Source organism: Crocodylus porosus, unplaced genomic scaffold, assembly GCF_001723895.1.
Source record: "Crocodylus porosus isolate Cpor-Errol unplaced genomic scaffold, CroPor_comp1, whole genome shotgun sequence".
In the NCBI taxonomy this organism is placed as follows: domain Eukaryota; kingdom Metazoa; phylum Chordata; order Crocodylia; family Crocodylidae; genus Crocodylus; species Crocodylus porosus.
The window spans coordinates 9,409,529-9,423,373 of record NW_017728915.1 but is presented as its reverse complement, the minus strand read 5'-3'; the positions used below and the strand labels follow the sequence as shown (position 1 = coordinate 9,423,373).

At 41.2% G+C, this 13,845-nt stretch overlaps 1 protein-coding gene and 1 long non-coding RNA gene across 2 annotated transcripts in view; both read left to right on the top strand.

The window, feature by feature from the left end:
* Positions 1–8,970: 8,970 nt before the first annotated feature.
* LOC109310499 lies at positions 8,971–11,087 on the top strand. Its single transcript, XR_002101222.1, has 2 exons — positions 8,971–9,040; positions 9,994–11,087. It is a non-coding gene; the product is annotated as an uncharacterized LOC109310499 (long non-coding RNA).
* Positions 11,088–11,370: 283 nt separating this feature from the next.
* The window catches only part of NFATC3 (nuclear factor of activated T-cells 3), a 152,609-nt gene continuing 150,134 nt past the window's right edge, over positions 11,371–13,845 (top strand). Inside the window, exon 1 of the mRNA XM_019535415.1 lies at positions 11,371–11,489. Coding sequence (XP_019390960.1) covers positions 11,371–11,489 — 119 coding nt within the window. The remainder of the gene's footprint in view (positions 11,490–13,845) is intronic.

The following is a 13,845-nucleotide window of genomic DNA, read 5'->3' as shown; positions in this document are numbered from 1 at the left end:
TAGCCCCTTACTATTCAGATTTTCATAGAAATGAAACTTGGCAGAATGTAAGTTGCAACCAGTCTGACTATGTACGATTAGCTTATGCCACCCCTGGAAAGTTCTGTTGGACCTGTAATGGATCTCATGTTGTAGTAAGAGTCAGTAAGTGTGAGGTAGAATTTAAGATAAATGGTGCTTAATTTTCTAATTGTTCCTGGATATCTAACTACTCCCCTGCAGGTCAATTTTCAGGCTATTATTCACAATGGATGATGTCCCCGCGCTGTAATACAAGTAGATATACTGCACTAGCCAGTCACTATTTTGCATGTGGAGATATGGTCTATAAAAATCTTCCCTCCGGTTGGAGAGGAACGTGCTATGTCTCCACAGCGTATCCTGCCTTTACTATTAAATCTCACTTACCTAAAGGAAGAATTCGCAATGTTCGCGAAATTACAGAAAATCAAAGGTTTTGGGGTATAATGTTCCCCACCTATGGCGCAGGCTCAGCTATGTCCGAGATAAAGAAAGTTGCAGCATCTCTGGAAAAGATTGCTAGTGCTATTGCTGATAGTTTTGATAAAATAAATACAGAAATGAAGGAAATAAGGCAAATGACATTGCAAAACTGACTTGCATTAGATTATATACTAGCCAGCAAAGGAGGAGTCTGTGCTTTAATAGGTAAAGAATGTTGCACTTATATTCCCGATAAGTCAGAAGAAATCCAGGATTTAAGTAAACATATTTGAAAAGAAGCAGCTAAATTGCATAAGTCAGATAGTTAGAATTTGAGTTTTTAGTTTAGCTCTATTTTCAGTTCCTTAAGCTCTACCGTCATTCATAGTTTGTTGGTATTGTTTGTTGTTTTTACTGGAGTATGCCTAGTGTTTATGATAATTCAATGTTGCTTGAACTGTGCTGTCAAGCAAATGAGGAATAGCCCATCAACCAGAAACGAAGTATATAATTTGTATGTTGAAATAGCAGAAAGTAAAGAGAAAGAAAAACTAGAAGTTGAAAAGCTAATGGCTATAAATATCTAACTTGTTGGGGGAAAAAAAAATTAGGGAATGTGGGAGTGAATTTAGTTGGGCTTCTGGCTTCCCTGACTAGAAAAACAGACAGAGACCAGAAGAGCTGATACTGCTTATTTCAGTTATGTTTTGAGATTTTAAAAAATCCTGCATGTCTTATTACTCTGTGCACAGAGGTCCAATTAAGTAAACTTGTTTTAGTTTCTTTCAGGTCGTACCTTTTTTTCTCTTTATCTGTCTTAAGTATAAAAATGCTTGAAAACTTAGAGGGGGAGGATTCCTTTGAAACAGACAAGTGAATGATTCCCCTTGCTGTATGAAATCCTCCCTGTGATCACAGTATAGCCCTAAATAAAGAAAAGCTGGTGGCTCTGATTCAACCACAAGGCGAAGTTTGATTTCTTCCACACACGTGTTGCTCATTTACCCAGTGGGTGCATCTAGACATGCACTTAACTGCACAGTAGACTAATTTGCTGCAGTGTAAAGTATAACAGTCTATACATGCAATGCTATTAGACCGCAGAAAACTAATTTTTATCACCATAAGATAGTACTGCTGGGGCCAGGACTATCTTATAGTGATGAAAATAACTGTGCCTAATGTAAAGAATGACCCAGGCATAAATTGCACCTGGTCAGTCAAGACAGCAGGGGATCCAGATCCCTGCCTGCTGCCTAGTCACATGGCTCGACTCTTTGGGCACTCTCATGCCCCAGTCAGCCCTGATACCACCACCTAAAACCTAGCGTGATTTCCCCCCCCAGCCTGCTGTTAGCCTAGGGCTGCTCTGCCCCGGCTCAAACTGCTCTGGTCGTGGGTGTGCATGTAGTCACTGTGCCCAGGAGCTGCTAACTCTGGCACAAACTGCAACGGAGTTTATCACACCACACTAATTGAACGTGTAGATGAACCTAGTATCCAGCAGTCACCCCAGCCCTCCCTGCTCTGTCTTTCAGGCTGCTCTGTCTTCCTTCAACAACAGGCTCCATTCTTACCCACACTGTAGAATTAACTGCTCCTCATCACAACTGGCAATGGAAATCAGTAACAGGTGTACTGTTTATGACTGTAATATGATGGCTCAAGATAGCAGCCTTCAGCACATGACAGGGAGGGCTGCGACAGTGGCGGGGTCACAGACAGTTTTTTAAAAAGATTGCCAACTCCTGCATTAAATTATGGAAGTGAAGCTAGAGCACCCAAATGTCCTTAACTTTACCTTACAGATTATATTTTATACTTACAGATTATACTAGTCATAATTATGGTTGTGTTATTAATACTTGGAGTGATTTTTGTGACAAAGTATATAGTCTCAGATTAAATGACCTATTAAAGATCCTTTATATTTTTGTCCTCCACATGGCACCTTTGTAGGGTAGACAATGCTGTTTGGTACTCAAATGGACAATACAGTAGTTTTCAAATATTTGGGTTTCTATTCAGTTTAACCTTGGCACTGACATTTCTTTGGTTTATAATTGTTTTGATGATTTCTACCTTTACTTGTTTTGAAGTTTAACCTTAATTTCTGTACTTATCTTCAAAATTATTATTTCTCTCAATCTGGTTAACTGTCTGGAAACTTCCTGAATTTTTTTAAAATTTAATTCTTCATGATGGTCAGATAATAAGAAATCAAACAAAAATATTTTCAATGCTTTGAAGATTTTTCATAGGAATTTAATTTTTAAACCCTGTAATTCTGATTTATTTATAGTTTATGACCATTTCCTAACATAAATACTCTCCCTTTTATAAAAGTAATATGCTGTTGTTCTCTGTGACAAATCTGTAACATTGTAGGTATTACTGTTTGTAGGGTGTTCCTCTAAAATGTTGTGGTATTTTCAAAGGCATAAACATGCTCTTTTAATGTAGATGTAACTAAAGTATCTGCTCAGGTAGTTTCCCAGTTGGTGCCTCTGTTTTTTTTAGATAGCTTTCCCCTTTAATCTGGTATTTGAACAACTGTGTAAACCCAGAGGATTATAGTCCGTATGACAGCACCAGGAAGGGCAGCAGTTGCTTTCCAACATACTTTGCTGAGCAAAAGCATGTCAAAGCCATCAGAGTAGCTCAATGTTGTTAAGTGCTGAAAAAGCCATGCATTGTAGTGATTAAGGGTACATAAGAGTATTGTTAGCTGCTGCCTGATGAATCCTTAACCAACCAAAGCCACTTTGTGGATTGATTTTTTTCCCCCCTCTTTGTCATGTAAATTGAGCAAGACAGGAGAAAGAGTGAGTGGTGTGTGTGAACTGAAATGCAAATAGATTCTCCCCACTCCCTTTTGCCTCATTTTGTCTGGGAGCACATTTATTCCAATTTGGTGGTTTATAACAAGGCAAAAGGGAATTTTTTGTGAAGAACCCTTCTAAATTTTAAGCATCAACAAATCACTGAGATCTCTCTCCTCCCTCCCTGCCCCCATCCTTTTTCCTACATCACTGTCCTTGTTACTTTCACAGGGCATGTTTTTCTTGATACAGCCATCCTTTCCCCTTTGCATGTTACAGAATATTTTATGCCCTCTCTCTATGACACACTATTTGTTTAAATAATTTATTTTCATACCTTGGCTTTTCCCTAGGTGCCCTCTTTCCCAGATCTTTTTCAGCAGCTGAGCTGAAGGTGATTGGCCTTTCTTGGTTTATTTTCCTTTGTTTTACATAGGTTTCTGCTTGTGCTTTTTGTATAGAAGACCATTCATTTGTCACACTAGCGTTCCCCATAACAGTAGCATTTTTCTTCTGTTAAAATATTTGATGATAATCTTTCCATGTTACCTTAAAAATCATCAGGTCCACTGCTCCTACCTATTTTTTGTTTAAACAAGGATAAATAGATGCATCAGCAGTTTACATCTGAGCTGGAAAAAACAAACATTTTTTCACATAGGGGTTTTTAGAGGCTTTCAGTTTGTAAATAGAGTGAAAAGAGAGATTAAATTGGGCAAAAAGTCAATTTTTCAGGGCTGTGGGGTTTTTGTTTTGTGTTGATTTGCGGGGGGGTGTTTTGTTTTGTTTTGCTTCATTTATTTCCCATACCTTTTTCTAGAAAGTACATAAATGATTATCTTTAATTCCCCGTCACAAGATACCACAGTGTATTTGTTGAGAACATTTCTTTTGACCTCCTCACGCATCTTTAATCCATGGCTGAAACTCTGTAAAGGTAGTTTGGAACTCCATTAATTTTGTGTTCCATTGCTCTGAGGTTGATGGCTGAGAGTTAAAACGTAACTGATTTTTCTCTAAAGCATACTTTGCTACTGTGTAGTTTACATTGTCTCTTTTTATCTTCCATTTTGTCTAGAGTTTCAGATGGCTTATGGGAGTATATGGCATCTTTCACTTCCAGCTCATTGGCTGAATCATAGGTGACTGGCAGGAGGGGCACAGGGCAGGGCACATGCCCCCCTGAGATTGGCTGCTGCCACCAGCTTCTGCAGGTGGTCGCTGCTCACCACCCTGCCGCCGCTCACAAACTATGTTCCCACCAGTCTCAAGAGGCGCCAGTCACCCATGGGTTGAATTCAAGCAAAGTATTGATCAGAATTTGTTACCATCTAATAGTTTGGGGACATCAGTCTAGCTCAGCAGTTGGCAACCTTTAAGGAGCAGTGGGCTGAAATAACACAGTTGGGCCTGAAGGTGGGCTGCCACTTACCACCCAGATGTTACTTCCCTCTGAAGGGATGCAGCACTGCTGATGCACTTGTGACCTCACTGCCACTAAGGATGCAGACAGAAGTTTTATTTGTTGTGTAATTGGCCCCCTGAAAGAGCTCTACAGCTGTGCTATGACACACATGCATGGCTGTAGAGTGCTTTAAAAGTGTCCGATTGCACAACAAATTAACTTCTGCTCCCTAGGGTCAATCTACACAATCAGGGTTGGGCTGATACAACCCAGCACTACCCTCATTGCTGTCTGCAGAAAGGAAGGGGGAAAGGGGAGTGGGAGCAAGCTGCAGGCTGGGGTTTCCTGGCCACTGCCTCACAGCTCCCCCTCCATTCACTTCCCCCTCCACCTCAGGTCAGACAAACCACAGCCCACAGCTCACTCCCCTTCCCTTCTTGCAGACAGCACTGGAAATGGGGGGGGGAAGATCGAGAATGCTGAGTGGGGAGAGGGAAGTGTGTCTCTGTGTCCGCTCCCAGGAGCAGGGCCAGGGGTGCAAGGGCTGTGGTGCCCCTCTACGGGCTGCACATGAGCCACCCAGGCAGATGGACGGGGTGGGGCAGGGCTTGCATGCAGCAGTCACCGCTGCCTCGCCCCACCCGGCTTTCCCATGGCCAGTCGCATGTACGGCTCTACAGGCTGTAGACGGGCAGTGCGCAAGGTGTGAAATGCATCAGCAGCCTGTGGAGCCACACTTGTGACCAGCTGCAGGAAAGCATTGTGGGGCACAGCAGTGGTGGTGGTGGTGGTGACATCCATGTGCGAGCCCTTCCCCCCCATCTGGCCATGTGGTACATGTGCAGCCTGCAGAGGGTTACCAGTACCCTTGTCCCAACTGGGCCCTGCTTCTGGCACAGAGTGAGCTGAGGTGGGGGGCAGGGAGGCGCTGCAGTGTAGCACCCTGCCCCCTCCCCCAGGTAAGAAGCAAAAATTAGGAAGATGATGGGGGAGACACTGCCACTGTGCCCGCCTCCCTGTGCCTAAGTACCCTATGGTCTAAGTACCCCTGGGGGTACACACAACCCCAGTTGACAACTCCTTGTCTAGACTGTAGCTGGTACATGTCAAAAGAGCAAACCTCTATCACCAGCACTAATTGATTCCTTTTTTGTTGTTGTTATATAAGCCCAGATTGCTATAGATTTAAAGTTGTGCTGAAAGAACTTCTCTTTAGTCTATTTAGGGCACATTGCCAGGGAAGCTTATGCTGCTGCTGCATGCACTATGTTTCCATGCTAAGCCATTTGGTCAGAAGGGTTATCAATCCAACACCTTTCACAAGCACTGTGTCCAGTAAGCACTGGAGGAATTTTACAAGCACTGTAAGGAATTTTATTTCTTAAAATAGTAGTGATACTTTACTTTTCCAGGTTTCTCTCCAAATTTTTGCATCTTTGTCCATAACTTTGAAGCATGTATTTGCTTCTCCTGTGCTGGACCCCAGAGCTGTTTGGTTAAATTTATCTAATCTCTTTTCCCTGTATTTGGGTTATTTTTAATGTTATGTTTTTCCCCCCTCCTTTACAGCCTCTGTCCTCCTTTCATAATAACTTTCCATTTATATGCATCTGTAAGGATGATTTGAGCATGACTGATAGATTTACCAGCCCATACATAGGAATACAGGAATGACCACATGAACATGTGAGTAATACAGCTTGTCTTTTTGCCCACAGTGGCTCACACAGAATGCTTCAGAAAGGTAAACTTCCTTCCTCTAGAATGCATTTGAGTTTATTATGCAATGCTGTGGGATAAGAAAATATTCTTCTTTTACCCATAAGGAAACCTAACAGCTTCCCACTCAAAAAATATCCGAGGTCAAGTAATACTAAAACACTTCAGTATCTGCCCAGATAACTGCTGGAGGATCAAAAGCCCATAGGAACATCTTCATATTAATGTCAGTAGTAATATACATTATACCTCCGATGTGCACTCATTCCATTTGAGAGTCTCAAATCATCTCACCAACACTGCTGATCATAAATGTAGCTTTGTGATGATAGCCATGTGATCAGGTAGTGCCAGACCTCTTACTGCAAGGCCTTTAATTCTCTTACTAGACATGTAAGTAAAAGTGACCTTCATATGGAACATGGCTGGTCTTCAAAAACAATAAAGTATATCATATATATAAACAGCAAAATACTTTATGAAGTAATGTCTGCTTTACATAGCAAAATATAAAATAAACAATAAAGAAAGGCAGTAATTGCTTAATGTCTGAGATAGATTGAAGAAAAATACAGCCCTAATCTTATTATCCCAAAATCAGGGGACCGATGAAACTTCCTACTGAAGACTGTAAAATACTTAAATGAGACTCTGTGGTCCCATTAAGGTTTTATGTTTCTGTCACCATATGCCTTGTGGCAATGTTTCACTCTGTAAAGTTTGTTACATTACAAATGCTCCATTGATCAGATTTTCAGCACAGAGAATAAAAAGAAAGTGTACTGGTCTAGATAACCCCTCTATAATTACCAACTATAATGAAAGGAGACTCACCAGAATGCTTCCATGTTGCAGCCTTTCTATCTCAGATGGCCTGAAAATGTACTAAAGAGTTTATCAAAGTCCACTCAAATCACTCTTCTGTTAACATACCGGCTAACAACTACCAAGCACTCTGAAGTCTGAACTAAGACAGCTGCTAAAGTTCTTATGAAAGTTTCCAATACAGTGCAGTTTACTTTTGACACAAGATAATTTTTTTTAAAAAAAAGGTTCACATTTCATCCATGCACTGGTGATTGCTCAAGGAAATTATTAAAATAGCCAGATGTCAAATATTAAATATAAATAACCTATGAACTTGTGTGCAGAATGCAAACTCTTTGCCCTGTACCCATGCTGATCTTAACTAGCATTCTTTAATAAGTTCACATCATTAACGATAGAAATTATAGTATTACTCTTACAGAAATCTCTCATGGATAACAATCTATATGCTTAAAAAAATGGATCAACAGATTCACCTGTAAGAAATAAACTGATACTCATCATCAGCTGCAAATGTATCTTGTTCAGATCTAAGGATGGATAGATACCATACACATATCAAGTACATGCCGATTGGAAAACAAGTAGAATTTAAAAATGAAATGTAGAGGCTCCCTCATGTAAACATTTCCTTTTCACACTCATGCTTTTTTTTCCAATAATGTAGCTGCAACAAGTACAAAAATTGGTGTTACTGTTATCTACTATTTCCAGGAGTCAGCTGTTTCTCTGTGCTTTGCTTGTCTAGTCTTTGGCTGCTGTGCTGCTGACAGCTATTTTGCACATCCTCCCCAAAGGCAACACTTAGAACTCCTTTCCTAGTTACCCCCCACCTCCAGTTTGCTTGTCTCAAATCAATCACAAAGGAGAGTCAGATTAAGCACTTGAAATATACACTCAATCCTTATGCTTGTAATTTTGTCATATGAGATTAAAATTGCTGTGTTTGCAGTTACACAGCTGGATGTGACTTGCTGCCTGATTGTGTACATGTGGAGGAGGAATTTCATCTGCTCCCAGGGAAATATGGGTCTAGTATATAACTACAAATCTAGAGGTCCAAACTTTCATGCATGTGACAAAATCCGGGAGGTAAAACAATATAGCCCTCATCCCACTGGGCAGTTCCAAAACTCTCCAGCAGACAGCTGTGATTTGGTGAGAGCCCATCAGGAAGGGTGTTTCTTTCCCTTGAAAATAACCAGATACATGAAACGACTTAGGTGTCCAAGGGTGTTTGTACACGTGAGGTGGGGTTTAGTTCTGCTAAATTAAAACAGTGGATTTTTAATTTGTGGATTTTTAATTGTGACTGTCAATTTAGGGGCTTCCAACCCTGTGATGGAATAGTGACAGCCACCATCGGCTTCCTCACCCCTGCTGCCGCAGGCAGGCTCTGCTCTGGGGGGAAAAAGAGCATGAGGGGCCTGATCCTTTTTTTCTGTACGTGTACAAGCACCCCCAGAGGATAGTGTGTAGCTCTACATACAGCAGGGCAATAATTCAGTCTAAAAGCTAAAGACATGATTCACATACACATCTGAAAGAAAAAAAAAATCATCTTCTGACAAGACACAAGTGAAAAAGGCTCCCTGGGTCATAGCTTGCAATTTGATCATTCAAAGGCAACTAGGAGCCAAATCAGCCTTCCACACTGTGGACTTTAGTCACATGTTGACGTAAATTCTGAAAGAGAGGCTTCTGCAACCTCAATGATCTTCTCTCTCTTCCCACCCCCCCATCTGTCTCCTCTAGAGTGAGCTGCTGCCAGTTCATTTTCATCTATGCTCTAGTCTTTAGGGAAAAGGATTTTCAACAAGAGGTAAGGGGGTGATATTCAGTGTACTGTGACAAGGATACTTTTCTAAACAGTAAAGGGTGAGATGGAAAAAAATGTGAAGAAAAGGCAAAGAGGAAATGGAGGAAAAGAGAAGGGAGGGGTTGGGTAGGGCTGGATGTAGAGATAGTTGGCTATATCTGATGTGGAAATCAGAACAAACCATTACAAAATTTGTGCAAATAGACCATAATTGACTTCAAATGCATCTTTAACAATTAGATGTCTACATGTTCTGAATGTTAAGTAAAAGGCCGTGCCCAATTGTTCTGATAACCTTCTTCAATGCAAGTAAGTGTTCTTTCAAGTGCTATCTCCTGAAATTTACAGTGGGTCTAAAAATCAATGCCTAATCCATCTACAGCACAAGCACAACTTTCAGAAAATCTTGCTCAAGAATTGCGAGTAGAGTTTTCTTTTATAGCTAAGGAGTGGAAGACAAGGCCGCCAAATGCATATTTTGTAATATGCCATTACCAGAAGTATAATTAGAAATGTATTCTGAACCCTACTTGATAAAAACAGGATGTGGATCAAATGAATATTAGAGTTCAAAGTATCACACGTAAGCAGATGTTTGCCTATATTTTTCGCTAAGCACGTGCATAATAATCATTCTATTGGGATCTCAGCTTAGAACAGGGGATAACCATGGTTTTTCAATATTATATAATTTGACAAAACAATTATCCAGATTCAAACAAGGTGACTATAAAAGGCAAAAATTCCAAAGCATCAGGCTAGTCAATTCTTAAACATTAGGCAAAATTATAAATTTTGAGACAGGAGATTCCCTGAAAAGAGCCAGCGTCTCTGGAAACTGCATTCTGTGTACTTTACTATAGCACATACTCATCGTAGACCTTTTTCATTTAAGAATGTACATAGTTTTTTTACCTTAGTTAATCCAATTACACATTCTTTTCCAGCCTGTCTAGCTACATGACCTTGGATTTAGAGTTAAAAGCAGGCTCCAGGCCAAGTAGGAGTGAGCTCATTTTCAAGGATTGGGCCTCTTTGGAGAGTAGAAGTTGGTTGTCTTGGCAAGAGCATCAATTTTTTGATTATGCATTGGAAAAAGCAGTAGCTGTAGCTGCTTGTATAATGAGATGAAGGAAGTGAGTTGTGAAGCAGCCAGTAGTGGGTGGGTAATAATAAGATCACTTTCCATATCTGATAAATAGCCTAGTTTAGTTAGATGTTAAGCTAAATATGAGTGTAGCTACTGTAAACAAAGCTCTGTATGTTACTACTTTAGCACATGTGGGTTTCTGTATTATACTATTGTTTTTGCATGTGTCAAATATATTGCTTAAAATACTATGTAAGACTACTTATATTGATACATATGCACCAACAGTGTGTCTGAACAACAAGGTACAATGTAGATGATATTTAGGAATTTATATAGCACTTCAATTTCCAAAAGGTTTTACAAACATTAGCTAATGCATTCTCACAACAGCTCTGAAGTAGGTAATAATACATTAGATTTGTTTTGCAAGTGGGTAACAATACTACAAGTTTAAAGACCAGATTTTCAAATGTTTAATAACTTGTGACAGGATTTGATGCTTACTGCCTGATTTCAGATGGGCTGAGCAGAAACAATCAGCTGAAGTCAATATAAGCTGTGCTCACCAATCATGAAAATCAGACTCAGGTGATGTTTAATGAAGCAGTCAAAGACAGGGATTCCTTCTAAACACTGGCCAGGCAATCCTGAGAAGGAGTTTGTATCAGAGATGAGGTAAGAATGTGGGAATCGTTCTTAGTCATTCTGGTCTCAGAGCTAAGATTTGGAAATTCTTGACTACTGGTCCTGACCTCAGGCCATAAGACCCCTTCTTTCTAAAGTGTTATTCTGATATGAGTGTATTTTATAGTTTAAGCCTGATTCAATGTAGCCATCTTTTTCCTGTAAAATACCTAAAATCTCAACTTACAAAAGTGTGAGTGTGCATTTTTTCTCTAGATACAAAACTACTGCATATTTGTATCTGCTACAAAGTCTTATGGTGAAATACCTTCTCAAAAACCCTTTTTGTCCCTCTTGGTGTGTAAGCCACTATGGGTGTGTCTACGCATTCAATACTGCGCTGTAATTATGGTGCATTAAGTTTAGTACCTGCAATAATAGGTACTAATTTGACACAACATAAATGGCACTACTGTGTATTAGCACAGAGGAATGCTTTTTGTGTGATGCCTAATGCTTGCTGAATTTAATTTGCTGTGCAGTAGTATGTTTTTTGCCAGCTGCACTAATGAGCAGTAGAATTAGTCCAGCGTGCATTAAGCAATCTCATGTAGATATGCCCAGCGTTAACCAACTTATAGGAGTAGATGCATCACTGAATGTCATTACTGAATATCCTCTCAGTTTTCAGTTGTGCCCTCAGCACCAGGAAAAAAGACCAAGTAACTTATTTAGGTATGTAGGTTAAAAAAATAGCCTACTTAATTGTGATCTGAGATTTTTCTCTTTACATTTCCAAGGGCTTCCTTTTTCTTACTACACTTATATGACATACAAGATTATATCCCCTTTTCTCTGTATTCTTTGTATTTGAAGAACAATAACTCTGAGTATGTTCTAAAAAGAGGAAAAAACAGCTTGACAGCTCTGTTCTCAGCTAAAGACTTGAAAACACCACTCCCAACTATCTATATGCAAGATAATTACACACACTTAACATTTGTTCCATGCAATGTTTGCATTCTCATTAAGATAAACCATGAAAAGCTTTCATTCTCCCCTCAGACAAATCCCTTCTGCAGATTTTTTCAAGTTATGTCAGTTTCAGAGTACATTAGGGTTCATTATTTTCAGGTGCCAGAGGCTAGTAGTCTTTCCACCTCAATTTCTAAAAGAGTGCAGGGATGAACAGGATTAACCAAATGCCTTAAAAACTTGCAGAGAAGATCAGTTTGGTCTTTCCCCTCCTCCAACATTTCTCAGGTGTCTTCAAGAAAAGAAAAAAAAAAAAGCAGGAGAGAGGTCATATGCCTCTGCAGACCTACCTAAAGAGCAAGAAACAGGAAAAGGTTGTGTGCATTTAAAACATCTAAATCAATGGAAGACATTCCAGCTCACCTTGAACCTTTTATGTCATTTACTTTTAACTGTATAAACATTGCATATGCAGATAATTTCATTCCATTGATTTAATGATTTATTAATAAAATCAAATTCTTTGGCTGTTAAATGATATGGCTTCTGTATCCAGAGCTTATCTAGGTTACATATTACATACTATAAATCAGTTCAGTGATATTTACACTTCTGCTTATGAGGAAGTGTAACATGGTACAACTAGCTAGGTTTTTCATCCTGCTGAAGCATGACAAACATTGCTCTCAGTGCCAACCATAAATCTAGAGTGCTCACAAAAGGAATGTCTTTTGTATTAGTCTGTTCTTGCCAGCAACCTTGGTTTTGTATTATTCTGGCCTACATTGTAATGGGTGCTGAGAAGCCATTCAGTTGTTATGGCAGTTTTGCTTGGCTGCAAGTTCCAATCCCATACAACTGTGGTTTCAAACTGAGGACAGGCAATTATTTTGTAAAATCTGTTTAGCACTACTTCTCTTTTCCTTCACTTGTCATCCTTATGAGGACAGCTGCCAGGTTGAACGTAACTAAAGGCAGGCTGTCTTACAGACATAATCCTGTGATTTTTATAATTTCCTCAACATTTTCTTTGTGCTGATGATGGAGGCATACTACATAGATGCCAAGGCAGTTCACTCTTTCCCTGTTCTTTCTTCCACTGTTTAGAGTGCACTGGGTGCTGCTGGGTTCTAGTGTTCCCTGTACACATGCAGATGAAGGCAGAATAGGATCTAATTCACACGATCACACCTCCTGCCATGCCACACATGCATGGCAGGAGACATGACTGTGGGATCGTGCCTTAGATCCCATCAGCCCAGTTCTGGGCTCCCTCTGCACCAGCAAAAGGCAAGCTTCTGCAGGTGAGGCCCCCCCCCCCCCCAATTGCAGGGCTCCCAGCCACCAGGGTACTGCACACCACCAGGCCAGATCACAAAGAGTTTCTTGCACTTCTGGGGTGGGGGGAGGAATCCTCTGGCCTCAGGGGTTTCTCATGCCCCAGAGCCCTTGGCAGCTGAAATCCCCAGGGTTTTACACCTGTAGCTGGGAGCTCTGGCAGCTGATGGGGCTCCCAGCTGCAGGGCAGACCCTGCTACACCTGCAAATGGAAAATCAAAGTAACCCACTCTCAAGCTAATACACGTTTTCCAGGCCTGACTTCAGAGCTGGTTGGAATTTTTTTTATCCTCCAGCAGCTATTCCGTAGGCCGAGCTGGTCTGCAGGCAATTGCACAATTAACCTGTTAATTGCACAAGAACGCTAAGGCAGAGAAGTGGCGCAGACTCCAAGCCGGTATTTACTGCCCGACAACGGTGACCATTCCGCCATTCCAGCCACCAAGCAGCCTTGGCCGGGAAGAGCAGAGCGTGTCACCTGACGGCGGGAGCACTCGGTCCCTTTTCGGGCCACACGGACTTTATTCGCTGCAGCGCGGCCATTCCGAGAGGCCGCACAAAAGCGGCTTCCAGCCCTGCCCCGCAGCGCGCGGGTCCGGGGGACTCTCATGACTCCGCTTTCTGCTAGGCCGTCGCCAGAGCGAGGCTGAGTGTGAAGCCTACAGCTCCCAGCAGCCTCGGGGAGTCACGCGCTGCTTACGTCAACAGAAACGCAGCGTGGGTGCCCCGGGGGCGGGGCGGAGCTAGAACCGGAGCGCGGCGGGGGGCGGGGCTGGGC